This window comes from Culex quinquefasciatus, chromosome 1 (genome assembly GCF_015732765.1).
Source record: "Culex quinquefasciatus strain JHB chromosome 1, VPISU_Cqui_1.0_pri_paternal, whole genome shotgun sequence".
Classification (NCBI taxonomy): Eukaryota; Metazoa; Arthropoda; class Insecta; order Diptera; family Culicidae; genus Culex; species Culex quinquefasciatus.
Window position 1 is genome coordinate 71,231,107 of NC_051861.1, and position 23,202 is coordinate 71,254,308.

Sequence of the window (23,202 nt, forward strand, 5' to 3'; positions counted from 1 at the left end):
GAATACAAGAGGCGCATTCCATCCCTGCTCCCCTGTGTACATCCAAGTAGCTCGCGACCAATACTGCTTATGCGCCACGCGCTTGATTGTGGGGAGCCTTCACACGTGTCTGTGTGGTGCGCTGCTAAGCCTACTTCGGCGTTTGAACACACTTGATAAAACACTAGCAAACTCCGCGTCTTCAGTAAATTACACACATCCAGAGAGAGAGAAAGACGAACAAAACATAACACTAACAACAGCAACAACAATAAAAAAATGTATACCCGTATAAAAACAAAAAAATAGTGTGGGGAGGGCAGGAGGGGGTCGTGGTGGCTCCAAACCAAACGTAATCCTACACGCGCAAAGGACGGAACGCGAGGCGTAACACGACTTTTCGGCTCGGCGTACAACGACTTACTGAATGGAGCAAATCTACGACGACGAACCGTGCCGGCAGCACACTAAACCAAGTGAATGAAGAACGATGAGAGAGAATCGTGGTTTGGTTGATGATTGTGAGCGAGTGGAGGACTCTTTTTTAACTTATTCTCCGGCGCGTATGGGATGATTTTATGTTGCGCCAGACAAACATAAAGCGTTTATGGACGATTAAGTGTTGAGTGTGAAGTTATGCTGTATGGATTGGGATGTTCACTATGTTTTAAGTTTAACTAAAGCTATAATTAATAACACCAACCAACAAAATCTCTGCGCAGGCTCAACTCGAGGAAGCATGAAGTTTGGGGTACCCAGCAACACGTGCACTTTGAATTTTTCAAAAATAATTAGACAGGGCCGAATGTTTTTTCCGAGGTATTTTCTCCAATGTTAGTAAGTTGGTTGGTGTCAATTTTTTGTAGGTCAGTGTAAGATAAGATTAACCCTTACAGTCCGAACGTCTGATGCGAGATACCGAAAAAACCTTAAAAATGCTGTATCTTTGGCCTCTTTTGACCAAATAAGTTCGTTCACCCCTCAAAAGAACCGGACAAATCTCTATTTTCAGAATCTACAAAGAAATCCGGAATCGGTCACTTGACCACGGAGATATTCCGGAACCTAGTGGGGTAGGTTTTTGTCCGGGTATGCAACCCAATCTACAAATCATGATTATTATCATAAATTCTTCAAAAACCATCCCAATTTGCTCCAAGACCTGTTCTGGACATATAAGGCATATTCCTTTGATCCCGGACCATCGGATATGAATTGGCCACCTTTCCGGAACCGACTACACAGGAACGGATGTCGAATTCTACATCAAGTCTAATATGGCTTCCGACATGTCAAACGGCACTAAATTTGGCTCAGGAAATCAAATTTGACATCCTCAGTACGTTCTGGTGCCATTTGGCCACCCTGCCACCAACCCGGAATATCCGTAACATGGTTCCGATGGACCAATTTCGGTAATTTCACGAGCACACTTTCCGACATGTCAAACAACACTGATTTTGGCTCAGGAACTCAAATTTGACATCCTCATTACGATCTGGTGCCATTTGGCCACCCTGCCATCAACCGGAATATCCGTAACATGGTTCCGGTGGACCAATTTCGGTAATTTCACAAGTACACTTTCCGACATGTCAAACAACACTGATTTTTGCTCAGGAACTCAAATTTGACATCCTCATGACGATTTGGTGCCATTTGGCCACTCTGCGACAAAACCGGAATATCCGTAACATGGTTCCGGTGGACCAATTTCGGTAATTTTACGAGCATACTTTCCGACATGTCAAACAACACTGATTTTTGCTCAGGAACTCAAATTTGACATCCTCATTACGATCTGGTGCCATTTGGCCACCCTGCCACCAACCCGGAATATCCGTAACATGATTCCGGTGGACCATTTCGGTAATTTCACGAGCACACTTTCCGACATGTCAAACAACACTGATTTTTGCTCAGGAACTCAAATTTGACATCCTCATTACGATCTGGTGCCATTTGCCCCTGCCACCAACCGGAATATCCGTAACATGGTTCCGATGGACCATTTGCGGTAATTTCACAAGTGTACCTTCCGATATGTCAAACAACACTGATTTTTGCCCAGAAACTCAAATTTAACATCCTCAGTACGTTCTGATGCCATTAGCCACCCTGCCATCAACCCGGAATATCCGTAACATGGTTCCGATGGACAATTTCGGTAATTTTACAAGTACACTTTCCGACATGTCAAACAACACTGATATTTGCTCAGGAACTCAAATTTGACATCTTCATTACGATCTGGTGCCATTTACCCCTGCCACCACCGGAATATCCGTAACATGGTTCCGGTGGACCAATTTCACGAGCACTTTTCGACATGTCAAACAACACTGAATTTGGCTCAGAACTCAAATTTGACATCCTCAGTACGTTCTGGTGCCATTTGGCCTGCCACCAACCCGGATTGTCCGTAACAAGGTTCTAATGGACCAATTTACGGATACTTTCCGATTTGTCAATTACCGAAATTGGTCCACCGGAACCATTTTTTCCGGATATTCCGGGTTGATGGCAGGGTGGCCAAATGGCACCAGATCGTAATGTGGATGTCAAATTTGAGTTCCTGAGCAAAAAACAGTGTTGTTTGACATATCGGAAAGTACCCTTGTGAAATTACCGAAATTGGTCCATCGGAACCATGTTACGTATATTCCGGGTTGGTGACAGGGTGGCCAAATGGCACCAGATCGTAATGAGGATGTCAAATTTGAGTTCCTGAGCCAAAATCAGTGTTGTTTGACATGTCGGAAAGTGTGCTCGTGAAATTACCGAAATTGGTCCACCGGAATCATGTTACGGATATTCCGGGTTGGTGGCAGGGTGGCCAAATGGCACCAGATCGTAATGAGGATGTCAAATTTGAGTTCTTGAGCAAAAATCAGTGCCGTTTGACAAGTCGGAAAGTGTGCTCGTGAAATTACCGAAATTGGTCCATCGGAACCATGTTACGGATATTCCGGGTTGGTGGCAGGGTGGCCAAATGGCACCAGATCGTAATGAGGATGTCAAATTCGAGTTCCTGAGCAAAAATCAGTGTTGTTTGACATGTCGGAAAGTGTGCTCGTGAAATTACCGAAATTGGTCCACCGGAACCATGTTACGGATATTCCGGTTTGGTGGCAGAGTGGCCAAATGGCACCAAATCGTCATGAGGATGTCAAATTTGAGTTCCTGAGCAAAAATCAGTGTTGTTTGACATGTCGGAAAGTGTACTTGTGAAATTACCGAAATTGGTCCACCGGAACCATGTTACGGATATTCCGGGTTGATGGCAGGCTGGCCAAATGGCACCAGATCGTAATGAGGATGTCAAATTTGAGTTCCTGAGCAAAATTCAGTGTTGTTTGACATGTCGGAAAGTGTGCTCGTGAAATTACCGAAATTGGTCCATCGGAACCATGTTACGGATATTCCGGGTTGGTGGAAGGGTAGCCAAATGGCACCAGAACGTACTGAGGATGTCAAATTTGATTTCCTGAGCCAAATTTAGTGCCGTTTGACATGTCGGAAGCCATATTAGACTTGATGTAGAATTCGACATCCGTTCCTGTGTAGTCGGTTCCGGAAGGGTGGCCAATTCATATCCGATGGTCCGGGATCAAAGGAATATGCCTTATATGTCTAGAACAGGTCTTGGAGCAAATTGGGATGGTTTTTTTGAAGAATTTATGATAATAATCATGATTTGTAGATTGGGTTGCATACCCGGACAAAAACCTACCCCACTAGGTTCCGGAATATCTCCGTGGCCAAGTGACCGATTCCGGATTTCTTTGTAGATTCTGAAAATAGAGATTTGTCCGGTTCTTTTGAGGGGTGAACGAACTTATTTGGTCAAAAGATGCCAAAGATACAGCATTTTTAATGTTTTTTCGGTATCTCGCATCAGACGTTCGGACTGTAAGGGTTAAAAACAAATACACTCAACCCCCGGTGGTTGGTCACTTTTTCGTTTGACACTTTTTTAGTTTGTACCCCGTTGGTTGGTCAATGTCAAACTAAAAAGTGACGAACTGTCACTGTTCTAAAAAAACTTCGCGATTTTCTAGTGGACTGTATTTTTCACATCAAATTTCGGCAGAGAAGAAAAAACGCGCGTCCTTTCTGTGCGAGCGACAAGTAAAAACTTAAGGTAGCTTTATTTCAAGATGATAATGTAGAGGTGGGAACAAAATAGAAAAAGATTTATACGCTAAATTGAAAACACTAATTTTACGGCAAACATCCTCCCCACGTTGAAATGCACGTCCGCATTTCAATCCTCCTCGGTCGGCTCCTGGTCCAGCGGAAGCAGGCAAATCTCCGTCACGCCTCGCTTGCACTCGCCCTTCGCCGTTCGTAGTGTCACCACCCTGGTGACGTCGTCTTTCCGGGATGCAGCGCGATGATTCGACCAAGTTGCCACTGCATCGGCGGAGCGTTCGGGTCGCTGATCAGCACCAAAGCGCCCGGCTGGATCTTGGTGTTTTTGAACCACTTTTGGCGGTTCTGCAGCTCCGGCAAATACTCCGCAATCCACCGCTTCCAGAACTGCTGCTGCATTGCCTGCACGTGTTGCCAGCGGGACAGCGCCGACTGCTTCAGGTGGAGATAGGACGGCTCGGGAACCGCGCGCATCTCTCGCCCGATCAAAAAGTGTGCTGGAGTCACTGCGGTCAAATCGTTCGGGTCGTCCGAGCACGGCGTCAAGGGCCGCGAATTCAGCACGGCTTCAATTTGCACCAGCACGGTAGTCAGCTCTTCGAAGGTGAGTTTCTGGTTGCCTACTACTCGTTTTAGATGATGCTTGACCGATTTCACCCCAGCTTCCCAGATCCCACCGAAGTGCGGGCTGCGCGGCGGGATGAAGCTCCAGGTGATTCCGTGGCTGCTGCAGAACTCCTCCACCCTTTCGATGTGCTGCTCCTCGGCGAACAACTTGGCCAGTCGCTCGAGCTCGGTCTCCGACCCAACGAAGTTGGTTGCGTTGTCGGAGTGCATCTTGTTCACCAGGCCTCGACGTCCAGTGAACCGCCGCAAGGCGGCGAGGAAGGCATCCGTCGTGAGACTTGAGACCAGCTCCAGGTGTATAGCTCGCGTGCTCATACACACGAAGAGGGACACGTACCCCTTCGTCATCATCGGCCTTCGTGCTGCGGTCAGCGACTTGATCAGAAACGGTCCTGCGAAATCGACACCGGTGTGGAAGAACGCAGGGGCCGGTTGTACTCGGTAGGACGGGAGGTCTCCCATCAGCTGGGCCGTCTTCATTGGATTAACTCGGAAGCACGTCACGCACCCTCGAATCACCTTCCGGATAGTCGTCTTGACGTTCATCGGCCAAAAGCGTTGGCGTATCAGCGCAAGCAGGCCCTTCTGGCCCACGTGGAGGTTCTTCACGTGCTCGTAGCGGATAAACGATTCCGTGACAGGGTGCTTGGCAGGCATCAGGATCTGGTGCCGGCTGTCGTACGGCACGAAAGCTTGTTTGATTCGACCGCCAACTCTCAGAAGGCCGTCGTCAGGATCGATGAACGGGTTCAGTCCTCGCAAACGGTGCGAGTGGTTCTCCTTCAACGCCAGCAGCTCGGTGTGGAACGCCTCTCGTTGCACCAAGCGCAAGATTAGCTTCTGCGCCGCCGCGCGCTCCTCGCTCGTCGGCAGGCCCTTTACCACAACCTTCCTTCTTGAGATGATGTAGTTCGCAAACCGCACCACAATGCTCATGCTGCGCAGCAGTCGACGGAAATCCCCGAGCTTGTCAAAGATCCGCAATCGTTCAATCGGCGCCGCTAGCGCCAGACACTTCGTGGATCGCAATCCTGGAAGTTCTGCGCCGTCGAGAAGAGGGGGCTGCACTATCTCGATAGTGCGACTGTTCATCGACACCGGCCCGTCCTTCCAAATCTCCCGCTTGATCAGGTTCTGGGGCATCACGCCTCTCGAAATCAGGTCGGCAGGATTGTCATCCGTCGGAATGTATCCCCACCGGTACTTGCTGGTCAGCTGCTGGATTTTCCTCACTCTGTTGGCCATAAACAGTTCCAGGTCGGGCTTCTTCGCGATCCAGCTCAGCACCACTTGCGAGTCGCACCAAAAGTTCACCGAATCGAAGCAAACATCGACGGCGTTTACCAGCTTGTCAACCAGTTCAGCGAGAAGCAGCGCACCCTCAAGTTCGCCCTTTGGAGTGCTGATTTCTTTCGGGACGTTCTTGACCTTCTTCGGGAGGAGCTTTGACTTGCTGCAAATCAGCCGCATCGTGATATCGCCATCCGGGTAAATGTTGCGTGCGTACACGCTCGCGCCGTACGCATCGTCCGACGCATCGGAATAACCGTGGAGTTCCACGCGTTCTGCTCTTTCGTCGTAGACCCACCGGGAGACCCGAAAGTCGTTCAGTGCAGGCAGCTGCTCCCGGAATCGACGCCACTCGTTGGCCACACTATCCGGAACCGGGTCAAGCCAGCCGATGTTCTTCAACGTGCCGACCTTCCGCAAGATCAGCTTCGCAGTTGTCACCACCGGACCAGCCAGGCCAAGTGGATCAAAGAATTTGGCAATTTCGCTGAGCACCTTCTGCCGCGTCAGCGGCTTCGTCTCCTCCTCGGGGGGCAGCACGGTGAAGGTGAACCAGTCCTGCGACGCGTTCCACGCCACACCCAGCGTCTTCACGACCGACTTGGCAGCCGCGTCCTTCAAGTCGAACGTTGTTCCCCAGAGGATCTCCGGGACTTCCTCGAGAATCGCTGGATCGTTTGCGCACCATTTGTGCGCGTCGAAGCCGCCGGTGTTCAGCAGCTTGCGCAAGTCTCGACTCAGCAATCGGGCTGCTTCCACACTCTGCGCTCCGCAGAGTCCGTCGTCCACGTAGAACGATTTCTTCAATGCCGCCGAGGCCAACGGGAACTCCTTCTCGCCATCCTCCGCAATCTGGTTCAACGCCATCGTCGCGTGGAACGGAGATGACCCCAGGCCGTAAGTCACCGTCTTGAGTTCGAACACCTTTAACAGCTGCGATCGGTCGTCACGCCAAAGTATGCGCTGGTACGGCGTGTCATCGGGGTGCAGCTCAATCTGACGGAACATCTTCGGGATGTCCGTGGTGAAGACGTAACGGTAGCAGCGGAAGTTCAGCAGGATCGACAGCAGGTCGTTTTGTACCGTAGGGCCAACCTTCAGCGCGTCGTTTATGGACACTCCAGTCGACGTTTTCGCAGAGCCGTCAAACACGACTCTCAACTTCGTTGTTGTACTGCTGGGCCGCAAGACGCAGTGATGCGGCAGGTAGTACGCGGATCCAGGTGGTTCGGACGGTGCGACATCGACTTCCTTCATGTGTCCAAGCTGCTTGTACTCGTGAATAAACTTGGCGTACTCTTGTTTCAGGTCGGGTTGCTGATCAAGCCGCCGCTAGAGGTTCAGGAACCGACGGATCGCCATCTCTCGTGACACGCCCAGGTCCCTCTTGCGCTCGTTGAACGGGAGACGAACAACAATCCTCCCGTCTGGCTTCCGACTGTACGTGCTCCGGAAGTGCTCGAGACACTCTTCAGCTGTCGACGTCACCGGTCGCCGCAGATCTTCAACTCCTTCGATCTCCCAAAACCGGTTCAGCAGCTTGTTCAGCTCTTCGTCTTCGTTCACGGTGCAGAACGTACGTGCGATCACTGGTGTTCCTTCAGACATCACGCCACCGACCACCCAGCCCAGTTCCGTGTCTCTGAGCGATGGGAGGTTCGCCGCCAGCGTGATTCGTTTAGCCTTCACAAGATCCCAGAATATGCCTGCTCCGAGCAGCATGTCAACCCGGCCTCGCTGGTTGAAGTTGGGATCCGCAAGTTCAACATCTGGTGGCAGGTTCCACCCAGCGATGTCGATCGTCTTCACCGGCACGTCGCCAGTGATCTTCGGCGCCACCAGGAGCTCGAGGTCGGCAGCAAAGTTGCCAACGCGGGACTTGACCATCGCGCGCACCAGGTGACTGATTCTGGTCGTTCCCCCGTTCAATCCGCTGACTCGGTAATCAGCCCGTTCCTTTTTGCTCGCCAACAGGTTGGCGAAGCGCTCGGTCACGAAATGGTTCTGTGAACACGAGTCAATCAGCGCCCTACACAGGTAGGGCACGCTGCCGGCGCCGTAAACCAGCACTACAGCCGTCGAGAGTAGAGTCTGCTTCCTTGGAGCTTCGGATGTGGTGCAGAGTGTCAGACCACAGAGTAATCCAGAGGACGCACTGGCCTTTAATTTATGGTTGCGTTACGCGGTACATCGTGGTACATCCCCCCTTCAGGAAAACTGTCTGTAGGACACCATTAAATCTCAGTTCACTGGATTCGAGGCAAGATTCGAGGCGTTACGTTTCCAAGCTTCTTGACAGTTGTTGCCGTATCAACAAACTCAACAAGAAAATTTAAAATTTATAATTCTTGTTGCTGCCCTCGCACTGTTTCCAGAGTTTTTCAATCCGTTTTCATTGAACTTCTTAAGAAAGTAAGTTTCTTTTCATGAAAATATAACAGCTTGCATAGAATCTTCAAAGGTATGTTTGCGCTGGTTTTTTTTTCAACTTTGACTCTGGCTTTGTCATGTGGAGCAACAAAATAATAGTATTTATTTCCCAGTGCAAAGAATCAATATTTTTATTAAAAAAGTGGGCGTCATCAGAAGCAAGATTGCGTTATCCGGTTATCCGTTTCGAATATTAACCAGCGGTGCAAAATTCTGACTGAGTATGAGGGGGCATTTGTGGGGACACATGGAGGCAGTCTATCTCGCTAAGGGAAAGGGTCTAAATTTAGAAAGTGGGGAGATGACAAGGTCCCATGCCTCCACCGGAGTCGGGGCTTCGGATCTCAACACATTCTTTTAATTTAAATCTTTGAAATTAAACCATTTTTAGCACAAGGACTTGCAGCCATGAAAGTCACATTCATATTTTATTTCCACTCTTAACATAAAGTGCCACTCATACCTCCCAAAAAAAGGGGTCAAGAAATTGCTTTTCGAACAGCATAACAAAAGAAAGGTAACCAATTCTAGGGCTTATCCTCGTGCTCCTCTCTGGCTCGCTTCCGCTACCACTGCTGCAAATTTAAATTTTCTTGTCCCCCTTTCTTTAGGCAGCGTACAAACTTTACAGACAAATAAACATTTTTTTCTAGCGGAGCTTTTCCGGACTGTCGATCTTTGATTTGGCATTGCCACAAGCATTGCCACCATCAGAATCTCCGTTTAAAATGCAAAGGAGTCACACAAATCACGATTATCATGTGTCCTAGAAAGATGAATTTGAATCAATTTAGAAAAAAATATATATTTACTGCAAAGCAACTCACCATCAGAGCTGGTTTTAAAAAGAAAATTGATTTTGTTTGTGTTGACAACGGAAACCTAAAAGTTGCTACTAGATCATTTGGATTTTTTTCGTAACGCCTGCATCGAGAATAGAAACGCCTGCTACCGTTACGAAGTCCAACAACAACAACTGTAACGCAGCCACAAAATTTGATGACTTTAGTTCGGACTGGTCCCTCTGGATTACTCTGTGGTCAGACCTTGGCCAGCCTGGGACGATCCCGCCGTGGCCGGTGGAACGGATTGAGTGCGGCCTTCTGCGCTGACCGTTGACACCGTGTTTGCAGCCGGTTCTTGCTTCTTTGGCCCATCGGTGTGAAGCAGGGTATGGTGCCGCTTGCTGCACTTCTGGCACGAGTTCGTCGACGTGCACCCATCGGTGCGGTGCCCCTTCCTCAGACAATTAAAGCACAGGCCATGCTTCCGCAAGTGGCTGTACCTCTCGTTCACACTTTTCTGCTTGAACTGTTCACACTTTAACACTTCATGGTCCTGGTTGCACACTGAACACTTCCCTCGCTGGCCACCACCAGGGTCTTCGTTTTTGTTACCGACCGTTGCGGTTTCACTTTTTCACTTTCACTGTTCTGCTCCAGCTTATCCGCGATTCTGCGCTTCTCCTTCAAGAACACGATCGTGGCCTCGTAGGTCGGCAACTCTCCCGCCTTCTGGTTTGCTTCCCATGCTCTGCGCATGTCCTTGTCCATTCTCGAGACCAGCAGGCTAACTACCATCTGCTCCCCTAGTCCGTTGGCTGGAAGGTTCAACTTCTTGAGAGCTTCGATGTTCTTCACGCAGACGTCAATCACTTTTCGAAGCTCGGCGGTGTTGTCGCGGGTGATCTTTGGCATGGCGAAGATGTTCTCAATGTGCCGTTCGATGATCGCCCGTCTGTCCTCATACAACTCCTCAAGAAGAGCCCACGCCGCGTCGTAGTCATTGTTATTGACCATCTCCTGGTCAATCACGCCGGCTGCCCTTCCAATCAGTGCGTCCCGGAGGTGGTACAGTTTGATTGATGGTGCCTCGTTTGTGTATCGTGCCATTATGTTCTGGAACATAGACTTAAACGAGTACCATGTCTCAAACGTGCCGTCGAACTTCGGGAGTGGTACACTCAACGGCGGAAGAACCTGCTGCACACCGACGTTGGTAGGAGCTGCCGGAACTAGAGCAGCGACCCCAGGTTTCTCGAGTCTCTCGAGGTATTCGTTGAGATCGATGCACACCTTGTCGTACAACGTCTCAAAGTTCAGCTCGCTTCTTTCGTGTAGCGTTCGTTGGTCTGCGTTCAGAGGCATCGCGTGGATTTGACCCTGGTACTCACCAAACTTCGAGAAGCAGTCTCTCGCGTTGCTTAATTGCTGCTTCAAGAAGTGTCCGTTGCGCAAGTTCGGGTTCGGCGCAGCCACGCTGGTCTTGAGCGCCGTCTGCAACCGCTTCAGCTTGCTCTCCATCGCCTCCCGCTGTCGAACAAGTGCGTTGAGTTGCTCCTCCATTTCTCGAATTTTCTGCTTCCGACGCTGCTCTTCCAGTTGCTTCTTTACCGGGGTCACTTCTTTTTCCGTGTCGTCACCGCTTTCGTGTTCTTCCACTTCTGGATTCTTCTTGGGCGTGTTCTTCTTCTTCCTTTTCCCGCTTTTAGGAGTACGCGGCAGAGTCATGCTTTTCCATGCTCTTTTTTCGCAAGATGGATGCTACGCCCCAAGCCGGAAGAGTCTTTCTCGCCGCGTGGCTCCTACGCCCAACGAACCACTCCGGAAGTCTTTTTTAGCACTTTTTTCACACGCGGACCCCAAGGGTCGGTTTTCGCACTTTTTTTTCTTCCGGAACCGTCAAACGTTTCTTTTAGGACTGCTCTACAGCCGCCCGTCCACTGACTTCCGGAATAAAGCACCTTTTTCGCGCGTGGGTGCTACGCCCCGCGCCCCACGCCTTCACTCGCAAACACTTCGCTCGTGAACGTTCGATTCGGATTTTCCCACCGGTCAATCCGTCTTTTTTCACTCCCGGACACTACTTCAGTGATCCGGCCTTGAAGGACCAAATGTTCTCAAAAAACTTCGCGATTTTCTAGTGGACTGTATTTTTCACATCAAATTTCGGCAGAGAAGAAAAAACGCGCGTCCTTTCTGTGCGAGCGACAAGTAAAAACTTAAGGTAGCTTTATTTCAAGATGATAATGTAGAGGTGGGAACAAAATAGAAAAAAGATTTATACGCTAAATTGAAAACACTAATTTTACGGCAAACAGTCACTTTTTACACGGCGCTCACGCACACTATCAAAACAAACGTTTAGTAGTGTGTGTGAACTCCGTGTAAAAGGGGTGTCAAACTAAAACGTGACCCCGTTCGTTTGACAACAGTTAGTGTCAAACCATCGGGTTTTGAGTGTATCACTTAAGCACTATAATTCGTAAAGTGTTCATGCAACGAGTTTTACAATAATGATTTTTTTTTTCGACCAAAAATAATGTCAGGTTTATCAGCAAACGTTGTATTCGGAAATTCTAAAGAAAACGCCGCTATATTTGTACATATTCTGAAAGTACATTAAATTTTCTATAAGAATAAACTTTGGGATTAGGATTTGACATTTTGATTTGTGTTCTACGAAGGATATAGTCCAGACTCGATTATCCGAAGGCGTTGGCAAAATTTCAATCACGAAAAAACAAGTTCGTTGTCTTATTTTTTATTGTTGAGCCTAAGTATGACCCCACATCGACCCTAAACTGCCCCTTATGACCCCACATCGACCCTAAACTGCCCCTTATCGCATAAATGTCTTATATACATTACATCGCTTTTGAGTTATGTATGTATAAGGCTAGTGATTTTTCACGGCTCAAAAATTGAAATTTCACGGCATGTCCATTTCAAAACATTGGAATTTTACGGCAATTTCGCGGTACTCGAAAATCTGCTTGATATAAATGCTAAAATATGTTATTCTGGTACTATGTATGAGTTCAATTTGCTCCAGTTCAACATCTGAATGACTTAAAAAATTAAACATCAAAATAATTTAATAAAGTCTCTCCTAACGAAACCCGCGTAGACGGTAATAACAAAATTCATGCCACTTCAATAACAAATACTGTTAAAATAACAGAAAGTGTTATGGAATCTTCTTGAAAAATCCATTTTTGCATAAGGGTTTGATAACAGTTTATGTTATCATGACAAAATTTATTATTGGTCTGATATTGGTTGAAAGCCAAAACACTTGGGAATAACATTTTTTGTTATGGAAGAATACCGCCAACTGTTATTGGGATGATCAGATTAGTTGTTAAAATAACAAAAAATAATAATAAAGATTTGTTCGAAGAACAACTAAAAATGTTATTAGTCTGTTATTACAATAACATTCCAATAAGAAAAAAATCATAACGACGAATAACAAATCTTGTTATAAATAACATAAATTGTTGTTGGCCCAGTATTTTCAAATATCAAAAAATGTTATTCCCAAGTTATTTCCGTCTGCTCGGGAAACTATTCTTAATTCACCAAAAGTAGAATTAGAATATTTGATTGTTTTCAATTGGTTTGGGCAAACCTCCATTTTTGACAGTTTTCACACGATTTGGTAAGGGACCATCCATAAACTACGTGAAAAACAGTGTGGAAATCTCGACTCCCCCTAGAGACCCTAAATAGAGAGACTGGTCTAAATTTTCTAAATCGATCTGGCAACGTATGTTTTGAGCTTGGCAACACTGATAAGTTTTCGTTTGGATACGTCAAACTCGTGTCTGTTTGGGTACGTCAAATTCACTTCGACCAATCTCCCTATTTAGGATCCCTACCTCTCGTAAATCCTCTTTAAACACTATTTTTACTATTTTCAAACAATTTAATAGTTGTAGACTGTAATAGTTGTGCTACTTAGGGACCCTAAATAGAGAGACTGGTCGAAGTGAATTTGACGTACCCAAACAGACACGAGTTTGACGTATCCAAACGAGCATTTGCCTTTACGCCCAGCAAAACTTGGCAGTGTTGGCAAGCTCAAAACATACGTTGCCAGATCGATTTAGCAATGTTCGACCAGTCTCCCTATTTAGGGTCTCTAGTGCTACTGCTATCGTCTCTGAATCAAGAAAAACTTATACCGTTAATTGGCGAGTTTGACTGCGACGTTCTTATGAGCGGCGAAACCAACCCAAACATTTTGGGAATCGAATGGGTTGACCTTTTCAACCTTTGGTCTGCTCCACTGGAGAGAAAGGTAGTTTCTTTCACTACGCCACAAAAAGCGTAGCGTTTGCAGAACTACCACGTGTAGCTCTTCCGAAACGGTTGCTCCATTTGGGCGAAGTTATTCCCGCCACATTTTATTTGTAATATAGATTAAGATATGTTTGCTCAATGCAGATAACCTTAAAAAGGGCAGTGATATTCAAGTTATGTTCTGTTATGACATTATAAAATGTATATTTCTTAGCATTTTTCTTTAAATCATACATAATCATGAATTTAAAAGCCTTGATGTTGGACCAGACTGGAAAGAAACTCTCGCCGCCAATATGTTTTACGACTTCTAACATCCTTTCAAGGTAAAAAAGGAGAATCCATGCGGAATCCAATAGAACTTTTGTTTTATTATCATCAATGTTGCATGAAATGGTATTGTTTGCAAATACAATGTTTTACTGGTAGATAGTGGTGCACTACTTAAAGACTGTTGTCATTTAACACGACCAACTGTTGGAAGGACCTCTTCTTACATGTATGCTTCTGTAGTAATGTTAAATTTATTTTGCTGCTGCTGCTTCTTCTCAAGGAATTATTATTATTACTGTCGCATAAAAGGGCAAAAATATGTGTGTTGGTTGGGCTGGATCTGCAACTTGTCGGTAATTTGATTCAGAACATTTAACTCCAATCTTGCCGCTGGCTTTAGTAGAGGCTTTCTGCGTTGGAGGATCGTGGCTTTTTCAACTTTTCCATGTTTTTGATGACGATGTCGTGCAGGGAGCAGTAGCGATTTCTGACCTCGCTCAGCACCAACCATAAGCTCAGGAATTCCTTTTCGTCCAGCTCCTAAAAGAGAATAAGCGAAATATTGGTTAGTTTACAAGTTCCACGAGAACGGGGCAATATTTTAAATTACCGCTACGGCACGACGATAGTCCTCAATGTGTGGATACTTGGCTACTTTGGAAACAACTTTTGCCCGGGAAACAAAGTATCTGGAAATCTGGTCGAAGAAGGCGGCGGCTTCCGTCTCGACCGACTGGATCTCGGCGAGAGTGTCTTCCTGGATCGAAACGCCAAAGTTGTTTCCGTCCTCGATTTTGGGAATCATGAAGGAAATCCACATCTTCAGCAAGTTGGAATCTTCGACCAGGGTACGGATGACCGGTTTGACCACCTTGATGAGCTCGCAAATGGGCGTGTTGCACTCGACGCGACCGTTCGGCAAAGCCATCACCTTGGTTCCGCTGGGCAAGTCCAAGCGGGCGCGCTTTGTACCGGGCTCGTCACCGTCGGCTTTCTCCGTATCTGCGTTACCAATCTCGATCGGATCGGGCACTGGAATGTTGAGGTCCTGCAGTCGAACAAGATATGTTAATAAGACGACTAATTTCTTGAATTTTCCTAAACTTACTTGGTACACATCGGTGAAGCTTCGCTCGGAAAACTGAGGAGTGGACAGCAAATCGTTCAGTTTGACAATTTTCTCCGGAAACCCTTTAATGATCAACTCCTCAGCTTTCTTGATCAAGTTGTCTTTGTACTCTTGGACCTGAAATGATGACACAAGATAAGTCTTTATGAAACATGTCACAACATGTTTGCTTTGATGATTAGCACGCGGTTTCCCTCATTACTGTTTTGCGGTTAAAAATTGAATTTTCACATTAGTTCGAACACATGGAGCGCAGAACGTGACAAAATCGATCTAGTTGCATCGCGTCAATTTTTCATTTTCATACAAACACAGTGAAACACTCTAGTGTTAACCTAACTTTTTGCGTTGTTTCTTTTTCTACGCAATATGGATCAGTTTTACTAGAAATGCAAAGGGACATTCTAAAACAGCAAACAATGGTCATTTCAGGACACAGAATCCTTCTAAAAAGCGCCAAAATGATTATTTCTGTTCCATTTGCGGTTAAATTGCAATTCCAAAGCGTGCCATGAGTCTATTCGGATCGAAGTAGTCTACATTTGTCCGGGAATTCTACCGGAACAATCCCGTGCATATTACCTTCTTGGCGGTGTCGACAGCGTCTCCCATTGTATGGCGAGGGTTTTTGATGCAGCTAGCGCAGAAATATTCCGTACAATCTAAACTTTCACGCAGCAAATCACGGCCAAAATTTAATCACGAGAAGCAGCACAGCGGCGATTTTGTCGTCTTGAGCAGTTTTTAATGTCAGGACAAAAGCAGCAGCAAACAAATGCAACGCTGTCAAGCATTATACCGATTTTACCGACCAACCGAACAGCCCTGTCGGACTGAAACGAGGGGTCTGTTTCGGTATGATTTGCACGTTTTCAACACTGGAAGCCCGACAAGAACATTTGCTAGAAATGCTGCTTATTAAATTATTGTACGATCAGTTCCTAGCTGGACTCGGTCGCTGGAAACGACCGGCGACTCAACGACCGACGAAATAGGCGGCAGGCCAGATGCGGGCATAAAAATGTCAAAATCTCTTCCGTCCTCACTTCGTCTCACCATCCAGCTGCAGCTTTGTTGACAAACAAACGGAGCACGCGCAAGGCTGTATAGTATAGTATAGCCATGGAGCACGCGGTCGCATGATGGCGTCATCGAGCCAGAATTAGGGGTGATCATGTGATAAAAAATGAAAGTTTTTTCAAGAAAAATAATATTATTCCGATCGAATAAAAAATTTGCGAGCATGTTCAAACAATTATTCCTGATGTCGGAGAAGTGATAAAAAAGCAAAATTTTAATCCATAATTTTTCTATAAATTGATTTTTTTCACTTCATCTGGGAACCCCTAGGTCTATCCACGACCGTTTCCAATGACCGTGAGAAGATGCCAGAAAATCCAGCTACGAGCTAAATCCACACTAACTCTGGCTTTTTAAAATGTACCATGCTTCCACAAAATTGCATGGTAGCAAATGAAACTATTGGCACTACGCCCCCCGGGGCATGGCCTTCCTCTAACGTGGGATTTCTGCTCCAGCGCCTCTGACGAGACAGGAGAAACCGGGACCGACGTTTTACTTCACCATCCGATAGAAGCTCAGTGGATAAGGCGGGAATCGAACCCGCGTCTCATAGCATCATCGGGATCGGCAGCCGAAGCCGCTACCCCTGCGCCACGAGACCCACTTTGCATGGTAGCAATTGGGTCCTAAAATGAAGCTTAGATTGCTGATATTATAGTTTACAGCGATAAAGCTTATTATTCTGAGTACAATGACCCTTTGTACGACCACAAAGAGTTTAAAATGGATTTTTAAATCAATTTTTAAAAATTAGCCTCGCGGTCCTTCTTGACAGAAAAGCTCCTACTTGACAGTTCGTTCCAAGGAGACCATAGTTGATCCATCGAAAAAATGTTGTCTTGCCAAAAAAAAATTTGCATTAAAATGAAAAAAAAAGTGATCAGAAATGGTTTTTAATCGTGTTTTTTACCGTTGTACATAAAAATTGACATAGGGCTTTAGTACCCAATTACGAAATCATTATTGAGTTATATACGTGCGCGTGTAGTGCGTGTACGTACACGAAAAAAATGAGGTTAAATTTTGTACCAGCCAGCAAAACAAATGTTGCGCTAGTGTGTGTGAGATCGGGCTTAGAAAGCTCTATTGCGCGTATCCCCGAAAAAGACACGCGGCATACCAGCCTCGAAACGACGCGCCGCACTTTTGGCAAATGCGCGCTGTCAAATCCCATACTGCGTGTTTTGTTTTTGTTTATCTTCTTCTTCGAATCGCTCGCCATTGCTGCCAGGTATGTTTTTTCTAGCACTAAAAGTGCAGAAAATCGCTGGCAACAATGTTTATGGCACATTCTGAAATGCCCCACGGCGTTTACCTTTGAAAAAAACGGACAATATATAGCTCGGTTTAAGCATAAGCATAGCATAAGCATAGGTGCCCACCCGCAGTTGCTACTCCGTTATTGACCAGGACCTCCAGAAGTTACATCCACGAGCCGTGGAAGATAAGTGGGAGCTATCTTTCCTCGCTTCGCAACTTCTCAAAGGCCCCTATCATGCTGATCAATACCGGCGCCGGCCACGACCAGTGGTAGGGTCACGGGGAAGTGGATGGGAATGTTAGTCCGATACTTGAGTGATAGAGACCGCCCAATCGACTGCATCTCCGACAAAGTATCACATGAGTTTTGAGGGGTTAGTAGATGGGTATGAGGTCAGGATTCACGAGTGGCAGTGATGTGACCATGAGCATTTTGTTTATCGGTTGAAAATTTTAAATCTTAGGCAGCCGGCTGCGGAAAGATAGATAATTGATCATTTAAAAGTTTTTTTATCGAACGCGTGCCAGCCGAGCAGTAGTGCTATGGGCTGGACTTATCAGTATATTTTTACAATTTAGATAACGCGAGCAAATTTCAAAAATAGTAAATAAATGACGCTTTACTCTTCATAAAATCGATCGATGCGAGTTGAATAAATTTTTACGATCATTTACGATGAAAATTATCGCGAAAAGAACAGGACTGCGCGTCCCCTGAAGCACTGCACTTATGATGTCCAATAAGTTATTATAACCAATCACCCCATGCACACAAACAGCGACATAAAAGAAATGAAAAAGAGCATGCAAAAACAGGACAGCGCGTCCGCGTGGTCAGCGCACTAATGATGCCATTATTTAATTATAATAACCACTCACCCAAGCACACAAACAGCGACATAAAAGAAATGAAAAAGAGCATGCAAAAACAAGACAGCGCGTCCGCGTGGTCAGCGCACTAATGATGCCATTATTTAATTATAATAACCACTCACCCAAGCACACAAACAGCGACATAAAAGAAATGAAAAAGAGCATGCAAAAACAGGACAGCGCGTCCGCGTGGTCAGCGCACTAATGATGCCATTATTTAATTATAATAACCACTCACCCAAGCACACAAACAGCGACATAAAAGAAATGAAAATGAGCATGCAAAAACAGGACAGCGCGTCCGCGTGGTCAGCGCACTAATAATGCCATTATTTAATTATAATAACCACTCACCCAAGCACACAAACAGCGACATAAAAGAAATGAAAATGAGCATGCAAAAACAGGACAGCGCGTCCGCGTGGTCAGCGCACTAATGATGCCATTATTTAATTATAATAACCACTCACCCAAGCACACAAACAGCGACATAAAAGAAATGAAAAAGAGCATGCAAAAACAGGACAGCGCGTCCGCGTGGTCAGCGCACTAATGATGCCATTATTTAATTATAATAACCACTCACCCAAGCACACAAACAGCGACATAAAAGAAATGAAAAAGAGCATGCAAAAACAGGACAGCGCGTCCGCGTGGTCAGCGCACTAATGATGCCATTTTTAATTATAACAACCACTCACCCAAGCACACAAACAGCGACATAAAAGAAATGAAAAAGAGCATGCAAAAACAGGACAGCTCGTCCGCGTGGTCAGCGCACTAATGATGCCATTTTTAATTATAACAACCACTCACCCAAGCACACAAACAGCGACATAAAAGAAATGAAAAAGAGCATGCAAAAACAGGACAGCGCGTCCGCGTGGTCAGCGCACTAATGATGCCATTATTTAATTATAATAACCACTCACCCAAGCACACAAACAGCGACATAAAAGAAATGAAAAAGAGCATGCAAAAACATGACAGCTCGTCCGCGTGGTCAGCGCACTAATGATGCCATTATTTAATTATAATAACCACTCACCCAAGCACACAAACAGCGACATAAAAGAAATGAAAATGAGCATGCAAAAACAGGACAGCGCGTCCGCGTGGTCAGCGCACTAATCGACAATATATAGCTCGGTTTAGGTCCTAAACTCGGCTCTGTACTCGCGTATGCACCTGACGTAGCAATGTGCTCGAAAATCCGCTATTGTTGCACAAAACAAACAACGCGTTGTGGAAGACTCTCAATGGAGCACCCGCAGTCGAGACAGTTCGCTCCATAAGAAATACATTGTAGAAAAAAGCAAAAACTGCTCGAATGGAAATGCTCCATTGCGCTGTCTGCAAAAATACGCTCGTCGTGGACTTCAGCGTCCTCCCAGAGCGTCCAAAGCTGGACACGGTGCAGCGTTTTGTTAAAAAAAAAACTAAGCAGCTATTCGATTGATTCTCGTTTACGAATTATTGTCCGTTTATTTCGAAGGTACACGCCGCGTGGCATTTTAGAATGTGCCGCAGACACTGTTGTAACAATGCCATGAAATTCGAAGAAGAAGATCAACAAAAACAAAACGCGAGGTATGGAATTTGACAGCGCGCATTTGCCAAATAACCTAACAACCTATTCCCCAAATGGTAAAATCATATGGGGTATAATTCGTCTATTCGTCTTATAAATGATCTTTACTTATAAACTTTGAAAATTCGATTTGTTTTTAAGAAAAATTAAACAAGTGTCGAAGGTCGTTGCTATGGCAACACTGGCCATAGCGAGACGCCGCACCAACACATTCAACGTTGTGCGGTTGGTACACCTTGCGAGGTGACAGCTTTGTCTAAAGCGAGCAACGAAAAAGCAAAGCCACGTTTTGTAAACGCTCTTACTTAAAATTAGTTTCTAGACTTAAAATAAACTCTAATGTTAGTCTCTAACTCGCGTTTGTTATTAGCGAAAGACATAACATTGTTTGGCGACGAGGATTAGTTCGGTTCCGAGTAGTTTGCGGCGTTTTCGGGTTTTCGCGTTCGAGCGGGGTTCCTAACCTCAAAATGCCCCCGAAGGTGACGCCTAAGAAGGACGGGCCGCAGCAGCAGCCGGATCTCACGGCGATTCTGGCGCAGCTCACCGCCAGGGATGGTATTTTCTCGTTTCCTCGCCGATGGCGAGGGCTTTTAGATATCATCCCTCGCTCAAATCATCAAATTTTCGGCGTTCTCCCAAAACTGCATCAAGAGAGCGAAGCGAAAACGACGCCGATGAAATAGCGAGCAACGAACAAACCGATGCGCAAGACGGAAAAAAATCTCTCACACAGCCAGTCCCCTCGCTCAAAAATCAAGAGAAAGAGCAATCGTGAAATTCTCTCGCCCGTAAGCCCTGTAGAAATGAGTTCATTTGTGTGCGTGAGCTCCAGTGTATGTATACAGCAATTTCGTGTGCGTGCCTCTCCGGTTGGAACGATAGTTCCATCGGAGCCAGCGAGAGTGTATTTCTCGTCGATGTGCTCACCGCCTACTTGGAGAACCAGTCCAAAACACAGGAGGCTCTCCTTGAGCAGCTCTCCAAGCCGAAGGACAACGAGTTCCTGATGGAAGCACTTTCCAACACCATTCCGGAATTTGTTTACGATCCCCAAGGCGGACTGGTTTTCGACAAGTGGTACTCCCGGCACGAGGAGGCCTTCAACAAGGGCGGGGAGAAGCTGGAGGAAGCGGACAAAGTGCGGCTACTCGTGCGAAAGCTGTCCTCGGTGGATCACGACCGCTACGTGAACTACATCCTACCGGAGAACCCACCGGACAGATCGTTCCAGGACACGGTGGACACGCTTAAGGAGATGTTCGGGCACCAAACGTCCGTGTTCTTCCGGCGCTACCAGTGTCTGCAGACGACCAAGCGGAATGCGGAGGATTTCGTCACGTACGCCAGTACCGTCAACCGAGCGTGCGAGGATTTCAACATCCGGACGATTACCTCCGACCAGTTCAAGTGCCTGGTGTTTGTCGCTGGTCTGCAGTCGGAGCGGTACAAGGACATCCGGACCCGGTTGCTGGCGAAAATGGAAGGCGAGACGGCGGAGCACCCGATGACTCTCAAGAAGCTGTTATTGAGTGCCAGCATTTGGACAACCTCAAACACGACACTGCTGTTATTGAGGGTCCGAAGCCGGCCGTCAAAGCGGTCCAGCAGGATCGCAGCGGCTTTCGCGAGTCGGGCAAACCGGAACGGAAGTTCGACAACAGGAATCCGGCCAAGGCAACCCCACGACGTCCGTGCTGGCAGTGTGGGCAGATGCACTTTGTTGCAGACTGCTCGTACACGAAACACACCTGCAAGACGTGCGGCAAAGTGGGACACAAGGAAGGATACTGTGCTTGCTGCTCCAAACCCTCCGGTTCCGGAGAAGGTGCATCACACACAGCACCTGGAGGCGGCAAGAAGAAGCACAAAAAGAAGCGGGCCGACGGCGGGGGACACTCAAACGGAGTGTACGCTGTCAACAAGGAAGGTGTCGTCAGACGGCGCAAGTTCGTGGAAGTTCTGATCAACAACGAACCGATCGAACTCCAGCTCGACTGCGGATCGGACTATACCATCATCTCGACGGATTCACTTCCGCTGCTCGGCAACCCAGAAACCATTCCGACGGAACTGCGGGTGGCCACAGCCTCAGGCAAACCCCTTCCGCTGGAATTGGAGTTCGAGTGTGACGTCACGTTCCGCGGGACCACCAAGCGTTCCGTGTGCTACGTCACTCCTGTGCGCGGTTTCAAGGTTCTTGGGAGCGACCTGATGGAAGCTTTCGGGCTGTACGACATTCCGATCAACGACTTCTGCAAGCAACTCACAACTGCGGAGGACTCGTTGGCGTGTAGTGCCGCGCTGAAGGCGAAATTTCCGGCGGTGTTCCAGGAAGGACTCGGACGGTGCACGAAAACGAAGATCCAGCTGTTCCTGATCGACGGGGCGAAGCCGGTCTTCAAGCCTAAGCGGCCAGTGCCGTTCCACTCGCAGCGGCTGGTCGAGAAGGAGCTCAACCGATTGCAGAACATGGGAGTGCTGGAGCCGGTCGACTACTCGGACTGGGCGGCACCCATCGTGGCAGTTCGGAAGGCGCAGCGCGACGCAGACGGAGATCCGGTGGTCCGCATTTGCGCGGATTACTCGACCGGATTGAACGCTATGCTGGAGGCGAACAAGTACCCTCTCCCTACCCCCGACGACATCTTCGCAAAGCTGGCTGGCAGCAAGTTATTCAGCGTGATTGACCTGTCGGACGCTTATCTGCAGATGGAGGTAGAGGAGGAGTCGCAGAAGCTGTTGACTATGAACACACACAAGGGGCTGTTCAAGGTCAAGCGTCTGCCGCCGGGAGTGAAACCCGCTCCTGGAGCCTTCCAGAAGGTCGTTGACAACATGCTCGCCGGCCAGGAAGGAGCGGCGTCGTTCCTCGACGACGTGCTGGTGTTCGGCCGAACGCGCGCTGAGCACGACCGGAACTTGGAGCAAACGCTGCAGCGGATCCAAGATTTCGGTTTCCGGCTCAAGATCGAGAAGTGCAAATTCTACATGACGGAGGTGAAGTACCTGGGCCACATCATCAACCAAAACGGAATCCGCACCGACCCGGGGAAAGTGTCTGCCATCTCGCAGATGCCACCGCCGAAGAACCTCACCGAGCTGCGTTCGTTCTTAGGCGCGGTCAACTACTACGCGAAGTTCATCAAGGAGATGCACCAGCTGCGTAGGCCACTCGATCTGCTGCTGAAGAAGGACGCAAAGTGGGCCTGGTCGGACGACTGCCAACGATCGTTCGAGCGCTTCAAGGAGCTGCTCAAGTCTGACCTGATGCTGACCCACTACAACCCGACGCTGGACATTATCGTGGCCGCTGACGCTTCGCAAACCGGAATCGGCGCCACAATCCGACATCGTTTCTGACGGTTCGGAGAAGATAATCCAGCACGCCTCAAGATCGTTGACACCGGCGGAGCAAGCGTACG

General features: G+C 47.4%; 5 protein-coding genes across 11 annotated transcripts in view; 1 reads left to right on the forward strand and 4 right to left on the reverse strand.

Moving 5' to 3' along the window:
• The window catches only part of LOC6034436 (integrin alpha-PS1), a 42,702-nt gene extending 42,299 nt beyond the window's left edge, over positions 1 to 403 (reverse strand). For 5 of the 7 annotated variants that reach the window (XM_038250596.1, XM_038250621.1, XM_038250616.1 and 2 more), the window contains exon 1: positions 267 to 388. The gene's annotated coding sequence lies outside the window, so the exon portion shown is untranslated. Of the gene's footprint in view, positions 1 to 266 lie in introns of all 7 variants that reach the window. The other 2 variants (XM_038250611.1, XM_038250604.1) reach the window with 2 other exon arrangements.
• A 3,932-nt stretch (positions 404 to 4,335) lies between these two features.
• LOC119770330 lies at positions 4,336 to 9,638 on the reverse strand. Its single transcript, XM_038265003.1, has 3 exons — positions 9,528 to 9,638; positions 7,426 to 8,211; positions 4,336 to 7,383 (listed from the first exon to the last, which is right to left on the reverse strand). Exons 1-3 carry the CDS (start codon positions 9,636 to 9,638, stop codon positions 4,336 to 4,338), a joined length of 3,945 nt encoding a protein of 1,314 aa, XP_038120931.1.
• Positions 9,639 to 9,803: 165 nt separating this feature from the next.
• LOC119770332 lies at positions 9,804 to 11,140 on the reverse strand. Its single transcript, XM_038265011.1, has 2 exons — positions 11,105 to 11,140; positions 9,804 to 11,065 (listed from the first exon to the last, which is right to left on the reverse strand). Exon 2 carries the CDS (start codon positions 10,989 to 10,991, stop codon positions 9,804 to 9,806), a length of 1,188 nt encoding a protein of 395 aa, XP_038120939.1. The 5' UTR covers positions 10,992 to 11,065; positions 11,105 to 11,140.
• Positions 11,141 to 13,919: 2,779 nt separating this feature from the next.
• On the reverse strand, positions 13,920 to 15,738 carry LOC6034437 (proteasome activator complex subunit 3). Its single transcript, XM_001844701.2, has 4 exons — positions 15,553 to 15,738; positions 14,950 to 15,087; positions 14,452 to 14,889; positions 13,920 to 14,381 (listed from the first exon to the last, which is right to left on the reverse strand). The coding sequence occupies exons 1-4, from the start codon at positions 15,580 to 15,582 to the stop codon at positions 14,238 to 14,240; spliced, it is 750 nt and encodes a 249-aa protein (XP_001844753.1). The 5' UTR covers positions 15,583 to 15,738; the 3' UTR covers positions 13,920 to 14,237.
• Positions 15,739 to 20,247: 4,509 nt separating this feature from the next.
• Positions 20,248 to 23,140, forward strand: LOC119770337 (uncharacterized protein K02A2.6-like). Its single transcript, XM_038265018.1, has 3 exons — positions 20,248 to 20,335; positions 20,836 to 21,251; positions 21,317 to 23,140. Exons 1-3 carry the CDS (start codon positions 20,248 to 20,250, stop codon positions 23,138 to 23,140), a joined length of 2,328 nt encoding a protein of 775 aa, XP_038120946.1.
• The last annotated feature ends 62 nt before the right edge of the window (positions 23,141 to 23,202 follow it).

Coding starts and splice junctions, on each gene's coding strand:
- LOC119770330 (XM_038265003.1), bottom strand. CDS start 9,638: ATGGGCCAAAGAAGCAAGAACCGGCTGCAAACACGGTGTCAACGGTCA. Junction 8,212..9,527: donor ATCGTCCCAGGCTGGCCAAG/GTCTGACCACAG, acceptor CATAAATTAAAG/GCCAGTGCGTCCTCTGGATT. Junction 7,384..7,425: donor AGCGCAAGAGGGACCTGGGC/GTGTCACGAGAG, acceptor CTGAACCTCTAG/CGGCGGCTTGATCAGCAACC.
- LOC119770332 (XM_038265011.1), bottom strand. CDS start 10,991: ATGACTCTGCCGCGTACTCCTAAAAGCGGGAAAAGGAAGAAGAAGAAC.
- LOC6034437 (XM_001844701.2), bottom strand. CDS start 15,582: ATGGGAGACGCTGTCGACACCGCCAAGAAG. Junction 15,088..15,552: donor CTGTCGACACCGCCAAGAAG/GTAATATGCACG, acceptor TCATCATTTCAG/GTCCAAGAGTACAAAGACAA. Junction 14,890..14,949: donor GCTTCACCGATGTGTACCAA/GTAAGTTTAGGA, acceptor GTTCGACTGCAG/GACCTCAACATTCCAGTGCC.
- LOC119770337 (XM_038265018.1), top strand. CDS start 20,248: ATGCCCCCGAAGGTGACGCCTAAGAAGGACGGGCCGCAGCAGCAGCCG. Junction 20,336..20,835: donor GCAGCTCACCGCCAGGGATG/GTATTTTCTCGT, acceptor ACGATCCCCAAG/GCGGACTGGTTTTCGACAAG. Junction 21,252..21,316: donor ACATCCGGACCCGGTTGCTG/GCGAAAATGGAA, acceptor ATTGAGTGCCAG/CATTTGGACAACCTCAAACA.